This window comes from Physeter macrocephalus, chromosome 11 (assembly GCF_002837175.3).
Source record: "Physeter macrocephalus isolate SW-GA chromosome 11, ASM283717v5, whole genome shotgun sequence".
Classification (NCBI taxonomy): Eukaryota; Metazoa; Chordata; class Mammalia; order Artiodactyla; family Physeteridae; genus Physeter; species Physeter macrocephalus.
Genome location: NC_041224.1, coordinates 45,991,753 through 46,012,048, shown reverse-complemented (window position 1 = coordinate 46,012,048; position 20,296 = coordinate 45,991,753). Strand labels below are relative to the sequence as shown.

The window sequence follows — 20,296 nt, the reverse complement described above, 5'->3', positions numbered from 1 at the left end:
CCTTGTCACCTACTACAGTGTGCTAGGCACTTAAAATATGTGTTGCTTAGCTGGCAGAGCATAAGAGAAAGCAACCTTTTCAAGTTTGCACTATAAATTGAATTTTGTGTGTGCATGTACACATGCATGCATGTCCAACCTGCATAGCAGGTTAACAGTTTTAAAAACTAATCGTGCTTTTAAAATTGGAGGACTTGTGAAAAAATTTTAATTTAATATATCTAAGTGAAACATCTGCAGGTTAGATTGTTTGGAACTGCCTAGTAACAAAAAAATACCACACTTCATATATTGCAATACAGGCCTGCATCTCCTGTTGGATAATTATAAAATTTCTTCCTCTGAAACTACTACCACTGCATAGCAAGGAAGGAGAAGGACCCTGTGGCTGTGAGTGTCCACATCACAGAATTAGGGCTGTAAGAACAAGGAACTAGTTAAGGAAGGGAAAGGGAGAGAAAGGGAGAAACATACATTTGTATCTGCCTCTTTTTCTAATATTTAATAACAGTAATAAAACATCTTAGCTGAAAATATTTATATGACCTAATAAGACATTTTGACCTTTTGGCTGTTGGCGAAGTTTTGTGTGTGAAAGCTATTGTATTTGATGTCCAACAAAATCATTATCTAAAAGATTATAAATGTATTCCTAAATCTTAAACATTTTAATTGAAGATTACATAAAGACAATTTTATGCCGTAATTTTAACCAGCTTTGTCTTTAATGAAATTTTGAATTATCCATCATCATCTGACTTCTGTACCTTGTGAATTAAGAGTTTACTGTTTGTTTTTTTTAATAAGTTTGTTTACTTATTTTGGCTGCGTTGGGTCTGTTTCTGCGAACAGGCTTTCTCTAGTTGCGGTGAGGGGGGGCTACTCTTCATTGCGGTGCACGGGCTTCTCATTGCAGTGGCTTCTCTTGTTGCAGAGCACGAGCTCTAGGAGCGTGGGCTTCAGTAGTTGTGGCTCACGGGCTCAGTAGTTGTGACTCACGGGCTCTAGAGCGCAGACTCAGTAGTTGTGGTGCACGGGCTTCGTTGCTCTGTGGCATGTGGCATCTTCCCGCACCAAGGCTCGAACCCATGTCCCCTGCACTGGCAGGCAGATTCTTAACCACTGCGCCACCAGGGAAGTACCAAGAGTTTATTGTATTTTAATTGCCTCACTTTTATTCTCTTTTCACTCTTTGTTAGTGAATATACTTGAATTTGGGCTATGGCATTAGTTATTTTAGACATAAAAAAATGAGTCTTGTAAAAGCAATTATACTCCAATACAGATGTTAAAAAAAAAATGAGTTTTTGTCAAGAATACCTTAAAGCAAGGACCCATCTTTCTTTCTTTCTTTTTTTTGATACCAGATAGTCTGGATGAATATTTTGAATATGATGCAGAGGAGTTCTTGGTCTCTTTGGCCTTGTTAATAACAGAAGGACGAACACCTGAATGTTCTGTTAAAGGTCGGACGGAAAGTTTCCATTGCCCTCCAGCACAGTCCTGTTACCCAGTAACTAGCAAACATGAATGTAGTGATAAGCTGGCCCAGGTGAGAATTGTGTTTTGAATGCCTTTTATCTTTTATATAAACCTGTTTAAATTCTGTCATTGACTTTGTTAAATCACAATTATAATGTTCACATTTAAGTATAAAATTGGTCACAACATAAAGAAAAAGTACTAATCCTGAACCGCAGCTAGTAATTTTGGCTCCTAAACAAGGCTCTAAAAGGCCACAGTAGATAGCTTTTCCATAAGCAGGCAGGTGGGCAGCCAGTTTCATACCTGCCTCCACGCACACCAGATTTAAGATTATCTTTGTTACTATGAATTAGCTTTTCTTTAGTTTTAGTCTCAGCCCCAGTTAATCAACTTTGTGTTCTTGTTTGTTTAATAGATTGATGTTCATAATTATTTTCCCCGCATTAATCACTTTCCCTCTTATATCCCTCCCCTTTTTAATGGGAGGATACTTTTTGCTATCATTAATGTTTTTGTATAATACTGTTAAAAATATTTATTTTGGTATGTAGCATATAATTTGCTGTAAGGATTTTTCTCCCAGTTAGTCTCTTAACTGTAGTCCAAAATTTTAAACTTCTAAAGATCTTGTCTACTTTGAGTGTTTAATGAAAATGAGTTTTTAATATTTTGCTCTTAGAATGAATCTTTCCTCTGTAATTAATGATGATGTAATTAACAAATGAGGTGAGGCTGGGCCATCTTGAGCCCTGTCAGACATTGGGCATGGCAGTTCTTTTTCCACAAAATAGAGCAAAGATATCCTCCCCCAAGAAAATTTGCATCATAATTGTTGTTTGCTACTAATCCCCACACTCTAGAGCTCCCAGTGCTGATGCATTGTTTAATGAGGAAACCTAAACAGGCAGACAAGCCTGAGCTGAGCCCTGCAATAGGCAGCTCATTTTCATACAGATGTCTGCTTTACAATTATACTTTTCAAATTTAAATATAAAATTGGGTGGGCTCTTGAGCCATTTTGCTTATCTCCATCTTCTCCAAGTGTCGCCAAGCCCGAAGAACTAGGTCTGAGGTCGCATTATTGTGGAAGAATAACCTTCCAATCATGGTGGAAGTGATGCTACTACCAGATTGCTGCTACAGTGACGATGGGCCCACCACAGAAGGGATTGATCTAAATGATCCTGCAATTAAGCAAGATGCGTTATTATTAGAAAGATGGATATTGGAGCCAGTTCCTCGACAGTAAGTTGAACTGAGTTTGAAGTTGTCCTTTGTAAATCAGGTTTTCCATTACTTTCCATAAATTATTTTAATAATATATCATATCTTTGAGTCCCTCTCTTTATGTAGTAAAGTTTACATATTTAGTACTTATGTAACTTCAAGTGACACTGGTAAATGCACTCCTATACTCTTGAAAGCACATATCCTGAGTGATATGTTTATTTCAGCTTTTATCTTTCTAAAATTTAGTCATTTTGTACTTGCTGACATTTAGATGATGCTTTTTTACTTCCCTTAGGAGTGTCGATCGATTTATTGAAGAGAAGACTCTCCTATTGGCTGTCCGCTCATTTGTGTTTTTTTCTCAGTTAAGTGCTTGGCTGAGTGTTTCTCATGGTGCTATTCCACGAAATATTCTTTACAGGTATGTCTAGGGCAGAAAAAGGACAATGTGTATTCAGCTACAGTGGTTAGCTACTGAATGATATTTTACCTTGTAAGCAGTTTATTGCCTTCATTTCTAAATATAAGTGGACAAAATTTACTGAAATTAAAAATTAAAAAATTTACTTGTTTTTCAAAACAAGTTAGAGAAATTTAGATATGACTCAATATGAATTTTGCTTCTTGGGTTAAATCTGGTGTAGAATAGTTTTCAGAGAACTTTTTAGCTTACTTTACAGAACTAACAATGAGAACGTACCACCATTATAAATAAAGTGGAAAAACTTTCTGGGTTGCTGAATTTCCATAATGGTAGACTTAATTTTTAGATCCTGAAAACCATAAACACACAGACTGCTGAACAACTGCCTTAACTGTCTCTTTAGGCAGGTGGCCATGAGATAGAGGTATCTCTTAATCACCATGCACAATAGAATTAGCTGAATCCATTTATTTAGTAGTAAATGGAAAGTCCTTTTTTTCTGTTTTGACAACTAATTTTAAATTATAGTATTTTTGAGCTTTAATGCTGTAATAGAATAGTGTTCTTAAAAAGAAGATGGTCTCTATTCCAGGTATAATCTATTTATGTTGGTTTTGTTAGAATGACATGCACGGTAAAGTAGGTTAAAATAAAATCTCAATAGTAATTAATGCAAACAAAGGTAAGTATATGACTTTAAAATTTTTAAAATAACATATAATAATGATATGTTTTATAATCCATTGATTCCATTTTTTTCTGTGTGATTCTAGAATCAGTGCTGCTGATGTAGACCTACAGTGGAATTTTTCACAGACTCCAATTGAACATGTGTTTCCTGTTCCCAATGTGTCTCACAATGTGGCCTTGAAAGTCAGTGTTCAGTCCTTGCCCAGACAATCTAATTATCCAGTTTTGACCTGTAGTATTCACACTAATATTGGCCTTTATGAGAAAAGAGTTCAAGACCATGAACTTAAAACCCATCAGCACCGAAATTCTACTGAAGCAGAGCAATGTAGTACGAACAGTTCACAGCATCTGTGTAGCAAACAAACTTGGACCATGGCACCCGAAAGCATAATATTACATGCAAAAAATGGCACAACTCCAGAATTTACTGCAGCTGTCAAAAATGTCAAACTATATCCGGGCACTAGCGGTAAATCTGACTATGGAACATCTCAAGGCAATATTCTGGGCTTCAGTGGTATAGGAGGTAAAAAGTCACATGAAACATCAGTGAGAACTTTAAAATCATTTTCAGTGATTGATTCTAGTGAATCTAGCCGTCAGAGTTCCTGGCAGTCAGTTGGTGAGACTAATCCTTTAATAGGCTCTCTAATTCAGGAGCGACAAGAAGTTATTGCAAGAATAGCTCAGCATTTGATTCATTGTGATCCAAGCACTACACATGTTTCTCGACATCCACTTAATACACAAGAATCTAGTTCACTTAATTCAAAGCTTTTCCGGGTTTCACAAGGAAATGAAAATGTGAGAAAATGTAAAGAAACGTTCTCCATTTCTTTTGGTAATCCAGAGCTCACGTCCTCTGAAGGGAAAATTCGAGTAAAACCAGAAACTCCTCGAAGTGACACTTGCATTTCTAATGGTCTTCATTCTCATCAGTCTGTTGGTGAGATTAATCCTTTGATAAGCTCTTTACTCCAGGAGCGGCAAGATGTCATTGCAAGGATTGCTCAGCACTTGGAGCACATTGATCCAACAGCACCTCACATGCCCCGGCAATCATTCAACATGCGGGACTCCAGTTCGGTTCCTTCTAAAGTGTTTAGGAGTTCCTATGAAGACAGAAATTTGTTGAAGAAAAACAAGGATGACACCTCTGTTTCCATTTCTGATACAAAATTTTCCTTGTTAGATAACATCAGTGAAGGGAAAAACTTAACACCTAATAAATATTTTAGTTCTTTAAAATGCAATAGTAATGTCAAGCCTTCTTTGAAACCTCAAACAAGAAGAAATCTGCATCAGAACAATCCTAGTGAAATCCAAAGTACATTTCAAGAGACACAGAACAAAGCCACTGGTTTAATGAATCCTTCAAATATGTCTCATTGCAAAGAAGATAACTTAGATTTCACAATCAGATTGGAAAACACACTTTCTGAGTGTCAATTTAAGGAACAAGAAATTGACAATGAAATCAATAAACAGTATTCAAAATGTAACAGTATTGACAAACAGATTTGCATAAATAAGTACAAGGACAAAATAATAATAAATGAAAATTATAATCCAGAATCTTTTAACAATCACCAGTTTGATCATTCAAAAAAAAATGACTCGAAAACAAATGTTACTCTGTTGGAAATGTCTGGATATTTGAACAAACACGCAAATGAGTGCTCAGATAAAGACTCAAAAAAGCCTAAGTCATGCGAACAAAATACTCAACTTAATAGTATAGAAAATTATCTCAATAAAGATAGTGAAAGTTTCAAATGCAAAAAGCCAAACCAATTAAAAAATGAACAGGATAAGAAAGAAGATCCAGTTGATGAAAAATCTCAAAACTGTTCTCAGAGGAAGAATATAAAAGACTGTTTGTTTACCTGTGAACGACTGAAAAATAAAGAGGTATTGGTAGGTAATATCTAACATTTCAAATATAATCCTCAAACATTTGTTACGGTTTGAACTTTGTTTACAGGAGATCTAGTTAGGCCCAGGATGCCCGTTATCTATAGAACTCACTGTCTGATATAATAAACATCCTTGTAAATAACCCACCCACTTCAGAGCAAATGCTAGGTAAATTCTTCCTGTTGCCTTTTTTTGTTTATTTTAATACTGTGAACAGTTGCTGGAGAGTAAATAAGAGTCAGAAATGAAACTTGTATCATTAGCTTAAGGTATTATTTGATAGCAGCTCTGGCCTAGTACAGGCAGTGTGCCCATTGTGTTATGCCACTGCTCAGCTAAGGAGTTTAGGAATATCTATAGTGAAATCACTGGGCTGTTGGTCAGAATACCCAAATTTCAGTCCTGATGATTTGGTCCTTGAGTGAAGCTGAATAAATCACGTAACTTGTAAAACCCTCAGTCTCCTCGATTTTAAAATAAGAACGATGAATCTCTTTTGCTTATAGTTGTGGTGATAATCAAATTATAGATCTTTAAACATTTTGTAAGTTTTAATGCACTACCTAAATCAAAGATATTTAAGTTAGTTCCATTTTATTTGTCCACCAAATCACTTTTTAACTTTAGAAAATTATTATTAGGCTTAAATTTCCTTTATTTCTCCAAGAAGTATCACAAATTTATATCTCAGTTATATGGAAAACTGCTTAACTGCCTCTATCCAAATCTGAATGACCTTGATTCATCTGCTTTATCATACAAATTAGTTTTGCCGGACATTAGAGTCTTAAAAGTATGCCATGTTTCCAATTAATATTTTTCAACAGACGATCTCTTTCTGACACATGGGTTTAATCAAATGACAGTTTCCAATTTCCTAAAACTATAATTGTCACAAAAACCTACCCTGGCCTTAAGAATACTAGCTTTTCATGATCCTTTCTGGTACCTATCAGGGAGACTTACTTTGACCATGGTATTTTTCAAGCCACTAAGATTTGTTTTTTCATACACTCATTTTAAATATAATTATATAGCATTTACTGGGTGCCCAGGCACTCTTTTGAATGTTTTATACATGCTGGCTTACTAAATCCTTTCACTAGGCTATGAGGTTAGGTGCTATTACTAACTCCAGTTTACAAATGAGGACTCTAGGCCCAGAGATGTTAAATAACTTGCCCAAGGTCATAAAGCTAGTAAATGGTAGAGCCAGGACCCCAGTTATTCTCTGATTTTTATTTATGTGTTTTTATGCATTTTTTATTTCTGGGTATAAACTTGCCATTTTAAATTCTTAAGAACTAGTCTATTTCTTATATTACTTCAAAAACATGATACTGTGACTGTGTTAAGTATATTTTAAAATTCACATTTAAATTTTTGTATTATGCTGTACCAAATTATATTTTCTGAGAATGGCTCTTGGTACTGACATAGTTTTATATTTTAGAATATTTTACTAATTTTTTCTAACTGTGAGGGTTTTTTTTCACAGATTAAAAGAATTGAATATTAGCTTACTAGATGATAGACTGAGTTTTTTTTTAAATAAACTTATTTATTTATTTGTTTTTATTTTTGGCTGTATTGGGTCTTCGTTGCTGTGCGCAAGCTTTCCCTAGCTGTGGTGAGCGGGGGCTACTCTTGGTTGCGGTGTGAGGGCTTCTTATTGTGGTGGCTTCTCTTGTTGCGGAGCATGGGCTCTAGAGCGCAGGCTCAGTAGTTGTGGTGCACGGGCTTAGTTGCTCAGCAGCATGTGGAATCTTCCCGGGCCAGGGATTGAACCCCTGTCCTCTGCATTGGCAGGCAGATTCTTAACCACTGCACCACCAGGGAAGCCCAGGCTGAGTTTTTATAAATATGTTGATAAGGCAATTGTGTTTGGGCATACTTTTTTTTAGAATATTTGAGTTTATTCAGCATCTTAGAAAAAACTCTTAAACACTGTTTTTTGATTAAAGTGTATATATATGTGTGTATAGATAGTTATATAGGTTGTTAGCTTTACCACCAAGGATGTAATACCTCAGTACATGTTAAGAATAAATCTAAAAACAAAAAATTTTTAAATATTGCCATTAAAATCTAAATCTTTTCCTAGCAGAGAACTATACCTCTTAAACACTCAAGTGTCTGGCAGAAACATAATTTTCATTCCTTGGATGGAACCTCAACCAGAGCCTTTCATCCTCGAACTGGATTGCCTCTTCTTTCCAGTCCTGTAAGTGTTTTTCTCTTATTTTATGTTTAGAATTGCAAAACATGTAAAATGTTTGCAAATCACTTTATCCAAATTTTAATTGAAAAAATTTAAATAACTTAAAAATAAATTTCTAGTGGGAAAACATTTTAGTTTTTGATACATTTAAAGGCTAAATGTTAATATGGGAAAAGGCAGAAAAAAATGAATAAAAATGAATTTATTGTATTAAGATTATAAAATTTCTCTGAAATTCTTTTGTCCAGCATATTAATTCTCACTAATTTAAAGAAAATACTTAGTGTCGAGTGGATTTTCTCTAAAAGATTTGTATCATAGTACTGAGGCTGGTTGACACCACCAGCTGAATCATCTGGGAATCAAATTCGTGGCTGTCTTTGACTTGCGACCTGTACAGTTAATCATCTTATTTTGAGACATATAAGTTTCCCCACTCTACATTTACTAATAAATTTATAGATCTGAGTGTGATGGTTAAGAACCTCGCTTTGGCATCACACTGACTTCACCCTAGCTGTGTGACATTAGGTGAGAAATATTGTCACTCTGAGCCTCAGTTTCCTCATCTGAAAAAAGGGGGTGATAATGTCTACCTTAGTGTTGGGAAGATGATTAGTATCATTCCTGGTAAGCATTTGATAGTTAGTCGCTAACGCTGCCATTTCAGTTAAACCAGAGGTGAGCAGTCAATATCCTAGTAAACTAAAAACATGTTTATTTTGCTATTGACATAATTTTTGTTTTTATGTGAGTTTTTTTAAGTAAACTCAAAGCGTGCAATATCTGGCATATTTTCAAAAATTAATTCTTGAATAAGAGATTTAGTTTTAAATTTGTAACTTGGACCTTAGGTGTTTATTTTAGGGAAGTTGAATTCTAAACAATTTAAAATAACTCCAAATGTTTGACCTACGTATGAGGTGCTTTCAAAATGCCCAAGTGGTGAGGAGAAAACTTACAGCATCATGCTGGTGTAAAAAGCACTACAGACTTCTGTTCAATATGGTGGACTGAGTTAATACAAGAAGATCCTTCCTCCTTCCCAAACAAAAATCCTGGCCAAAATATAACACAACTCTTAAATACGTAATATAGTGTAAGAGCAAGAAAGATAAATCTCCAAAGCTAACTTGGGGCAACTTATGACCTTCTAGGTTATCTAAATCTAATATAGTGCTAGGATTTAATGCTCCTGCTGGATCAGGAGTCAGGTCTATACCGGTCATAGCTGGGACCTAAAACCAACCTCCATAAAGCCAGAAACAGGTGAGGACTGCCATTCTAGAAGTGGGAGAAGAGAAAAGAAATCACCTATTTACTTAAGGGGTGCAATAGGAGGGATAGAGTAGATGAGAAAAGAAGCCCCCAAAAGAATTTGGACCTAAGCCTAAGTCACCCATGGTTAGGGTGTTCTGAATTTGTGCTGTCTATGAGAAAACATGAAACTGTCGCACATCTATTACCCATGGCACCAAGGATTTATTTTCATGGAAGATAACTCTTACTGAGGATGATCTCAGGGAAATTAAAATTACAAAGCACCTTAAAAGCATCAGCAAGAAGAAGAAGTGGGAAAATTCATATTTAGGAATCCTGTTATCAGAGCAACTTGAAAGAGAATTAGAAATAATTCTTTTTAAATTGTTCCAAGACAGGGAGATCATCTTGGTGCTTTGTGTCCACCTGGAGGGGTGGGATAGGGAGGGTGAGAGGGAGACTCAAGAGGGAGGAGATATGGGGATATATATGTTTATGTATAGCTGATTCACTTTGTTATACAGCAAAAACTAACACACCAATGTAAAGCAATTATACTCCAATAAAGATGTTAACATGAATAAATGAATGAATGAATGAATGTATGTTCCAAGAGATAAATGAAGATAAAGACAGGGAACTGAGATAAGACAACATGTGGGATTGGAAAAATAGAAATTAAAAATATGAAAAATATAATTGAAGCGTGCACACATGTGTGCATACACATACCCATGGATTAAATGGTGGACTGGAATCAGCTGAATAGAGATTTAGTCAATGGGTAGACACATATTAAGAAAGCACCTAGGGCTTCCCTGGTGGCGCAGTGGTTGCGCGTCCACCTGCCGATGCAGGGGAACCGGGTTCGCGCCCCGGTCTGGGAGGATCCCACATGCCACGGAGCGGCTGGGCCCGTGAGCCATGGCCGCTGAGCCTGCGCGTCCGGAGCCTGTGCTCCGCAACGGGAAAGGCCACAACAGAGGTAGGCCCGCAGACCACAAAAAAAAAAAAAAAAAAAGAAAAAGAAAAAGAAAGCACCTAGAATAAAGTGCAGAAGAGAAGAGAGATGGTAAAATATGAAAGAGCCCTGGAGGATAAAATGAGATGTTCAGTATAAGCCTAGTAGAAATTCCAGAAGGAAGACTAGACGGAATGAGGAAAATGCAGTATTAGAAGAAATGAAATTAGAAAACTTTCCTGAATTGAAGACATGAGAATTTGGATTGAAGATTTCACATTAAGTTCTAACTCCAAAATATAGAATGGTGCACTTGTACAACTCTCAAAAATATTGAGGTTGTTCAGACTTTCAGTATCATCTGTTTCTTAGTCACAAATTAGACCAATCAATCAGATACTTTATACATATTTAACATTAATTCTAGAGACAAATCCATCTAACTTGTATGTTGTATGTGATTTTACCTTTAATTTACACTTGGGTCTTTCATTTTTAGATTATTTTTAGCTAGTTGGTGGTTGGTCTTAAATGTAATTTGGTTTACAATAGTGGTTAAAAATCCACAGTAGTATTTTTCAAACTTATTCTCTGTGAAGCCCCAACCAGGGTTCTTGGAAATGTGCAGTCGGGTAGGGATGGATAAAAGAACAGTAGAGTTGGCAGGACCCTAGACTCCCATCGCCATTTAATTCTTTTTTTCCCCCTTTTATTGTAAAGCTATTAATCATTTATTCCTACCCCCTCAATACAGAAGTATATAAAGTAAAAAAGTAAAAGTCTTATTATATATTGGGATTACATGTAAGATTTGGTTTTAGAAAAAACTGGTTCTGGTTCTTAAAAAATCAAAACCTAGGGAATTCCCTGGCGGTCCAGTGGTTTAGACTCGGCGCTTTTCACTGCCGTGGCCAGGGTTCAATCCCTGGTTGGGGAACTAAGATCCTGAAGTGCGGTTGGCCAAAAAAAGAAAAAAATCAAAACCTAGTAAAAGTGATTTTATTAATCATCTTTTTTCCAAACTAGTTAATAAAATGAGGACATAGGGACAATATGTAATAAAGAGCATGATTTTAATAAGCTGTTAGGAGAGAAGTTTTATTATTTTTTAAGATATGCTTAGCTTTCATTTGAAAATTGTTCTGTCAGTTCAAGAAAAAAATTATAGTCTTCTGAAATTCTTTTGAAACCTAACAAGTGATTATTTTAACCTTAGGTTCCTCAGAGAAAGGCACAATCAGGTTGCTTTAATCTGGATTCTTCATTACTGCATCTGAAAAGCTTATCATCTAGAAGGTATTTATCTTAAAATTCATTAGTGTATATGAAATAATCTTGCAAAAAATTCTAGCCTTTCACAGTAGATAACGTTGACTCTGAAAATCAAAATTTTAACAGGAATCCCATTTTTCAGTTTATTATTTTCAAGATGATTTCACACATACAGTTATTAAGGATGAGTGAGGGAGAAATTAAGATGATGAGTAACTAACTATACAGTGGTCATTATGATAAACATTTACATTGGTTTTAACATTTAAGTGGGTTTGTCTGTTTCTGGTCATTCACCTCCTCCTTTGTCTTATACTCCTTTGCAAAAAAGCCTTGGCAATTTGTTCCATGTTGACAAATAATATTCTCATTATATTCCTTAGTCACATAAGTTTCCCTTCATATTTCTAATTTTTAACTTAAAATGAAGATTGATATAGAAGACTGCATTAAAATATTATATATTTCCAGTAGATGCTGCTATGTGATATGTTATAAATTCCACCTTGAAACCTAGGATGTTATTTATATTCTTTATCAGATATTATAACAGATTATAAAATCTGATCATGAATTTAAAATGAGATATTTCATATCTTAAAATTTGGTTACATTAATGTTTTATTATGGTAGTTTAAGTAAAATTGATCAGATCCTCCTAATTTAATTTGTACAAAAGTGAATTAGAAAATACTGTTGTTAATATGTCCATTTGCTGATTTGTTCTTTTTTTAAATAGTCCTCGACCATGTTTAAACATTGAAGATGATCCAGATATTCATGAAAAACCATTTCTGAGTTCTAGTGCTCCACCTATAACAAGTCTTAGTCTCTTAGGAAATTTTGAGGTAATGTTTTTTGAAACTATTTTAAGAGTTGAAGTTTCCTAACCTAGGTCCATGGTGTCATTTGTGTCGTTTGTTCTTGAAAAGGAAATAAATGGATTATATTTTTCTAAAGCCTTGAAATCACCTCCTTTCCTTTCCTTTCCCTTTTCTTTTTTCCTTATCCCTTTTTCCTTTTTCGATTTCCCTTTTTCCTTTCCTTTTCATGAGAAGTAAAGTTGGGAGACTTGTTGGCAGTGACATCTTAGAATTGGGTAGCTGGTGGAGGAGATGCAGGACTTAGGTGAAATCAGGTTGGATGGAGGTATCCATTACTAGAGCTGGAAAATAGACTTGACCACACCTTCTTACCTGGTAAAACTGGCTCTGGGACCCAGGAAGGATGATGGTGGGCTGATACCAGCTGATTCATGATCAAGGAGGCTGATTTTCAAAATCAAATAGTTCTTTGTACTATATTTGCAACTTCTCTGTAAATCTAAATTTATTATAACATAAGATTATTTTTAAAAAATCAAATGGTTAAAGGTCTCTGATATATGTGCTGCTTTATTTAATGACTCTTCTACTTGGAATCAAGTATATCAAGGGTTTAGTTGTCTTCAATTAGAAAACAATCTTAAACATGAACCTGTAAATGACGTTTAAAAAAATATTTTTGGGCTTCTCTGGTGGCGCAGTGGTTGCGCGTCCGCCTGCCGATGCAGGGGAACCGGGTTCGCGCCCCGGTCTGGGAGGATCCCACATGCCGCAGAGCGGCTGGGCCCGTGAGCCATGGCCGCTGAGCCTGCGCGTCCGGAGCCTGTGCTCCGCAGGTGTACAGCAAAGTGAATCAGTTATATATATACATATGTCCACTCTTTTTTAGATTCTTTTCCCATATAGGCCATTACAGAATATTGAGTAGAATTCCCTCTGTTACACAGTAGGTCCTTATTAGTTATCTGTTTTATATATAGTAGTGTGTATATGTCAATCCCAACCTCCCAATTTATCCCTCCCCCCTTTTACCCCCCAGTTACCATAAGTTTGTTTTCTACTTCTGTAACTCTACTTCTGTTTTGTAGTAAGTTCATTTGTACCCTTTTTTTAGAATCCACATATAAGCGATATCACATGATATTTATCTTTCTCTGTCTGACTTACTTCACTCAGTGTGACAACCTCTAGGTCCATCCATGTCACTGCAAATGGCATTATTTCATTTTTTTTAATGGTTGAGTAATATTCCATTGTATATATGTACCACATATTTTTTATCCATTCCCTTGTCAATGGACATTTAGGTTGCTTCCATGTCCTGGCTATTGTAAATAGTGCTGCAGTGAACATTGGGGTGCACTTATCTTTTTGAATTATGGTTTCCTCTGGGTATATGCCTAGGAGTAGGATTGCTGGGGCATATGGTACTTCTATTTTTTGTTTTTTAAGGAACCTCCATACTGTTCTCCATAGCGGTTGTACCAATTTACATTCCCAACAACAGTGATTTTAGGGAATTCCCTGGCAGCCCAGTGGTTAGGACTCCATGTTTCCACTGTAGGGGGCATGGGTTGGATCCCTGGTTGGGGAACTAAGATCCCACATGCTGCAAGTTGGGGCTAAAAATATACATATATATATAAGTGATTTTATATGTATGGGTGTGTGTATATATATATATATGTATGTGTGTATGTATATATATGCATGTATAAACACATATATAATCACCTATGACCTTGCTCAACTTGCTTTTTAATTTTATTGATTTGGAGGGGGCGGATTTTTGTATGTAGATTCCCACATCATCTACAAATAGGGACAGTTTTATTTCTTACTTTGTAATTTGTATGCCTTTTATTTCCTTTTCTTGTAGTTTTGCACCGAATAGGGCCTAACATGCATGCTAGTACAATATATTCGTTTAAAGTCACAAAAATCTGAATAAAGTCAGAGACTACATTAGATCATTGGCCTTATCCATTAGCATTTTTGTGCTCGTTCTCTGAAAATTTCATACATCTTTAGAACATTTTTCTTATTTAAGAAACATTTATTGAGTACCTACTATGTGTCATGTTGTATGCTAGGAATATAAAGCTAAATAATAAACTTCCTGCCTTAGAGAAGTTTACAGTCTGCTGGAGACGTTGGACATATAAATAATCTATAAGCCGAAGTAATTAGCACTGTAATAGAAATTTTCTCAGTCTTCATATATTTGTTCTCTCTGCTAAGGGACTGGGAAAGTTTTACTAAGGAGCTGTCACTTGAGCTTATTTACAAAAGATGAGTAGGAATTTGCCAAGTAAATTGTGTGAGAAGTGTCAAGGGATTCTAGACAAAGGGAGTTACATGTGCAAAGGCATATGTGTAAAAGTAGTAAAAGAGCATGGTGATATTGAAAAGCATCAGCCAGAACTGGAGTATAAGACTGTGTGCAAGTGAGGAGAGCTGTGGTAAGAGATGTAGGGTGGGCCTTACATACCATGCTGTGAATATTTGACTTCATCCTGTGGACATCAAGAAACACAAAGTTTTTAACCTGGTGGGTAACGTAAGGCTTTTTTTTTTTTTTTTTAAAGAAAAACTCTGGCAGTAATACAGATGATACACTAAAGATGGAATAACTAATTAGAGGGTATTGCATTTGTTCAGAGGAGAGGTTATGAGGGTCTGAGCTAGGTTACTGGTGTTGAGAGAGCTGAGGCTGTGAGACTGAGAGGTCCCATCAGCAGGATATGGATTGGATTGATTGCAGGGCAGGAGGGAGATATAGAAGGCTGGTTGTAACATAGGTCTCTTGGTCTAGTCTTTTTGACACGGGACTTGAGAATTGCTGATGTCACTTTCAAATTTAGACTCATGAGGGCTTGGAGTGTTTCTTTTCAAAGAATTACTTAATCAAAGAAATGCTACTCACATTTCATGATGTATGCATATATGTGTTGATATATGTGTAGAAAAGAGAGCTTGTGAAAGATTTAACATGTTTCTCATACCTGGACAGATAAACACTAAATTGTTAAAAGTGGTTTCCTCAGCAAATGAGCTTGGGAGAGATGGATAAGGAGCTTCTCTACTGTTTGTATTTTTGTACTTTTAAATTTTTTCCCAATGTGTATTTACTGTTTTTTAAATTAAACTAAACAATAAAACATATGTCACATCCAACAACAATTTTTTTTTTTTTTTTTTTTGTGGTATCCGGCCCTCCCTCTGTTGTAGCCTCTCCCGTTGCGGAGCACAGGCTCCGGACGCGCAGGCCCAGCGGCCACGGCTCACGGGCCCAGCCGCTCCGCGGCATGTGGGATCCCTCCAGACCGGGGCGCGAACCCAGTTCCCCTGCATCAGCAGGCGGACGCGCAAACACTGTGCCACCAGGGAAGCCCCCCAACAACAATTTTTAAGAGGCAGTTGTTTCTCAGTTAAAGTTATGAGTACTTGCCTTTCTGTTTTGATGGAACTTCTGCATATGGCCTGTTAACAAGTTTTGAAGTGCTTCTCTGTGGCTAACAGTAGGAATATACTCTGTGAGGAATAAGAAAATTTCTGATATTATACCTGCTCTGGTAGAGCATATTTTTCTTTACAGAGATAAGAATAACTCATTAAACGATTATATCAAAATAATGGTGAAGTTCAAAGATAGTTCAGTGTGCGTTGGAATAGTAAGGAGGCCAAACTTTGTAAGATGGTAGAAGATTGATTTGGGAGGGGGTTGATTTCAGGTCAGATGAACATTTGAAATGAGGGCATGGCAATGGCAGCGACCACTTTTCTAGTGCCAGAAAGCATACTAACATATTTCTTTAAACAGAAGGAAAAAATTAATGTGTTAACTTTTATTTCTTAAAAATTCTTTTATTTTGCCTTCCAGGAATCTGTCTTGAACTATCGTTTAGATCCTCTTGGCATTGTTGATGGCTTTACTGCCGAGGTAGGGGCAAGTGGTGTTTTCTGCCCCACTCATTTGACTCTTCCAGTTGAAGTGTCATTCTACAGTGTTTCTGATGATAATGCTCCCTCTCCTTATATGGCAAGTATTTTTTAATTGTCTTCTTCTGCTAAAATCAACCATCTTAATGACAAGTACCTTTAAGTTTAAAGAGATTTAGTACTACTTTGGTGCAATGCTTGAAAATATAAAGCATTTCCTAAGAGGGAATTGAAGGCTGCATAGAGATGAATATGCCAAAATAACACCTCACAACTTCTTTCTGAGCAGGCTCTAATAACAGATATCCTCTATTACATTTGAGGATTGTGCTGAAAATTTACTTGTTTCTATGTAATATGAAAAAATGATAAAATTTTGATTAGTGACACTGTAATTCCATATCTTGCTGAGTTCACACAGATTCTCAAATGCTTACTGGGCACTCTAGTCCTATCAGTGTTGCCTTCACTATGATCCTCATCTCAGTAGAGTTTAGGTAAAGGTTTGGTGACCTATGGCTTCTGTGAGGCCCTTTCACCCCCTTTCTCCTGTTTGGTTTATCTTTGGACCATTCTTTTTCCAATCCTAGGGTTCTTTAGAATACTAGCTACTTCTGACTCCATGCCAATGTTTTAGTGGAGAGTAAAATAGCTAAGAGGAATAAGAGCACTGTCTTGAGCCTTGGGATCCTATAATTTTATCTTTCCCATTTTTTTTTCCAGTGGATTTGAGGATGAAATAAGCCCTCAACTGCAAAAATGATACCAAGTCCTGGTGTGGGGTTACTATCAGCCCTTTTCCAAAAGACAAGTTAGTGGCTAGCAGTGCAAGTCTGTAAGAAGTTTACATTGATGGTATAAAATATGGAGTCAGATCTGGGTTTTTATGTTAGGTCTTACTTTGAGAAATACAAATGGCAGTAGGCATAGAAATATACAGCTCTGGTCTTGCTACTTGAATTTCCTAGCTTATCCCCTGACCCAATTGCTTCCTTTCTAATATCCCTCTCCCCCACCTTCTAGGTTCCTCAAGGACATTAGCAACAATGTCTTTTGTTATTAATAAAAACTATGAAAAGCAAATTCTACATAATTGAGAAACAACAGAGGAAGGGAAGTTATAGTTTTTTAGGGACCTAAATATAGTCTACTCATTATTGGCGTAGTTTGTTCATGGAAGGTTGTTAAGCCTTATTCCATTCTAAGGGTGAAAATTTTAATCAAGAGTCTGATTGCTGTTTCATACTTTGATCTAAAAAGCACAGTGGTATCATTTATTCAAAGTTTTCTTTTTTCAATAATAATAACACTTGTGGGTCATAATTGTGAAGATGCATAACAGTGGTTGTTATAAAAAACAGAGGCCCAATTCTTCACAAACCTACCCAGTTATCACATATACCACTTGTTACTCATTTACCATAGAAAGATGTATCCACTTTCCAGTATAATTTTGAAAAAATAACTTAATTTTAGATAATTAACAAAATGGAAAATATCACTGAGATAAGCTCAATACCAGAAAAAATGTGTATCTTACTAGAACGCTTACAATTTTAGAATATAGCTATAAAGATGCCCATTCTTGCTTTACTGGGACATCAAGAAGTCTCATTAGTTTCAGATATTCTATTGGCACATGGTAATAAAGAATGGAAAGATAAGGTCTGAGGTCATTAGTGTACAGAGTCCCTGATGACCATTAGGATGAGTTAGAAACAAGTTAAAGAGTGAATTGGCTGAAAGTCAGCTCAAAAAACTATCTTTGAGTGAAATTCATGAGCAAGAGGTAATTTGAACTATGCTTTAAAAAAGCAAAACAACATTAATCCTTGACCTTGGTTGACATCTAAAAAAATAAGGATTAAGAGATAAAGGGTTTAGGGGGAAAGTGGGGGTCAGGGGGTGGGATGAACTAGGAGATTGGGATTGACATATATACACTAATATATACAAAATAGATAACTAATAAGAAACTGCTGTATAAAAAATAAATTAATTAAATTAAATTTAAAATAAAGAGAGATAGGGCTTCCCTGGTGGCTCAGTGGTTGAGAGTCCGCCTGCCAATGCAGGGGACACGGGTTCGTGCCCCGGTCTGGGAAGATCCCACATGCCGCGGAGCGGCTGGGCCCGTGAGCCATGGCCGCTGAGCCTGCGCGTCCGGAGCCTGTGCTCCGCAGCGGGAGAGGCCACAACTGTTAGAGGCTCACGTACCACAAAAAAAAAAAAAAAAAAAAAAGAGAGAGATAAAGGATTTTATCACTCTGTCTCCAGAAAGCACACACAAATGATCACAGATTTTGAATAAATATTGAAAAGAGTCTAAATTAGGTTAAGTTAGTCTATCCTTTAAGAATCTCTTTCTTACTTTTCTCTGATAATATTCTTTAATAAATTTTCCATTATGTAATTTTTTTTACTCATTAGGAATGGGTTCCCTTTGCAAATGACCCAGTCCAAATCTTAGACCACGGATCTTTCCTACTGTAAATTAATCAAATTAATCTTATTCGGTAGAGAGTCTTATTTGTATTTTGGTAGTTTAGTCTGTTTTCAGAGAACTGATCATGTTTTGATAAGATAGTACATATCACAGACCAGTGGAGCTGAGACACCAAACCCCTATTTGTTACTCTAATAATAACCTTGGGACCTCTCATGACCAACTATACAAATGACTTACAAGGGTGAAATTTTAGCACAGAGAATTCTGTCGTTGTGGAGTAGAGATAGTACAGGGCTTTTCATTAAATAATTCCTTTTAGACTAGCTCAAAGCCATATAAATGTCTCTCCAATCCTACGTCAGTGGTAAAAATGTTCTCCAAGTGTTATGTAATGTGGCAACATTTCACTGTTTAGAAACTATTGCACAGTGGAACCAGGAAGAAAGGTCTAAAGCAGTTTTGCCCGTGGCAAATTCATGGTATGACTTGCTTTATGATCATATTAGCAGCACTATATATTTTATATATTTTCTTCTGTTTATAATTAACTAAGTTAAGATATACCTCCTTCAGTTTTACTTAGCTTTGCATATTCTCTATTCCCCAGTCACTTGAGAAGTTTTTGTGGAAGATTTTGACCAAATTTATTTCATCTTAATCTACCTATTCCATCCTAAAATGCCAGAAGAAAATGTATTTTTCTTCTTTATGTTAAATACAGTAACTTTCTAGGTGGACGTATTAATATGCCAACCAATTAAAATAATGAAATTTTAAAAATTATAATAAATTTAATAATCATACAAATAAAATTCCAAATACTTTCCCAATCTCTTCAAAATTCCTAACTTGCCATTGCCAATACTAGTCTTATATTGCTTAGAAATTATTATTGTAAAGTGTTGCCTTAAACTTTGAGGGGTTTAAAAAATATCCATATTCTTTCTTTATAAATTGATTTAGTTACTGTTATTATGTTCTAAAATCTATTAGAATAGTGTTGTATTAAAGGAAGTAAGTGTAGGCTTGGTAGTAGATTTTCTCTCACCAGTTTTCTTATATATATTTAGCGGAGGATGGCAAGGAAAAACAGTAATATATTGCCTGGAGCAATGTGATTAGAAAGGTAGCTATTATTTAGATATATTCTGCTTTTTCTTTCTGGAACTAGGAAGAAGAGGAGCATTATATACCATAGCATTTTTTCACGTAGAGAAGATTGTAAGAGAAAAATTATTAAAGCTTCATTACTGTTTTGGTTAGGGATGCAGTTTGTTGATATGCTGTTTTCATGCTTTAAATGACCGTGTAATCATATTTGTTAAGAACCACATATGTCTTTTCAGTGCCCATTTCCATGAACGTTTCCCATTATTAATGTATTAATTTAATATTCTGATTGTCAATTGCTGTTCACTTGGAGATTAAGTATTCACATATTAGAGTCTGGCCTTACCTTTTACCTTTGTCCACTGCTTTCTACCCCCCACCGCCTCCCCTGGTCTGTCTTTCAAACCCAACAGAGATGTTGCCTGATGGGACAGTCCTGTTTTATATTTACTTTTACATAAGGTTGACATGTTTTGGCAGGTACAGTGTAAAATGATGGGATATGAGT

At 35.8% G+C, this 20,296-nt stretch overlaps 1 protein-coding gene across 9 annotated transcripts in view; it reads left to right on the top strand.

The window, feature by feature from the left end:
• ATOSA (atos homolog A) overlaps positions 1–20,296 on the top strand; it is an 87,207-nt gene that overhangs the window by 60,785 nt on the left and 6,126 nt on the right. For 5 of the 9 annotated variants that reach the window (XM_007117826.4, XM_028494929.2, XM_055087949.1 and 2 more), the window contains 8 exons: positions 1,368–1,552; positions 2,528–2,730; positions 3,011–3,136; positions 3,913–5,749; positions 7,854–7,973; positions 11,408–11,487; positions 12,203–12,311; positions 16,171–16,329. In XM_007117826.4, coding sequence (XP_007117888.1) covers positions 1,368–1,552; positions 2,528–2,730; positions 3,011–3,136; positions 3,913–5,749; positions 7,854–7,973; positions 11,408–11,487; positions 12,203–12,311; positions 16,171–16,329 — 2,819 coding nt within the window. The remainder of the gene's footprint in view (positions 1–1,367; positions 1,553–2,527; positions 2,731–3,010; positions 3,137–3,912; positions 5,750–7,853; positions 7,974–11,407; positions 11,488–12,202; positions 12,312–16,170; positions 16,330–20,296) is intronic. The other 4 variants (XM_055087950.1, XM_055087946.1, XM_055087948.1 and 1 more) reach the window with 3 other exon arrangements.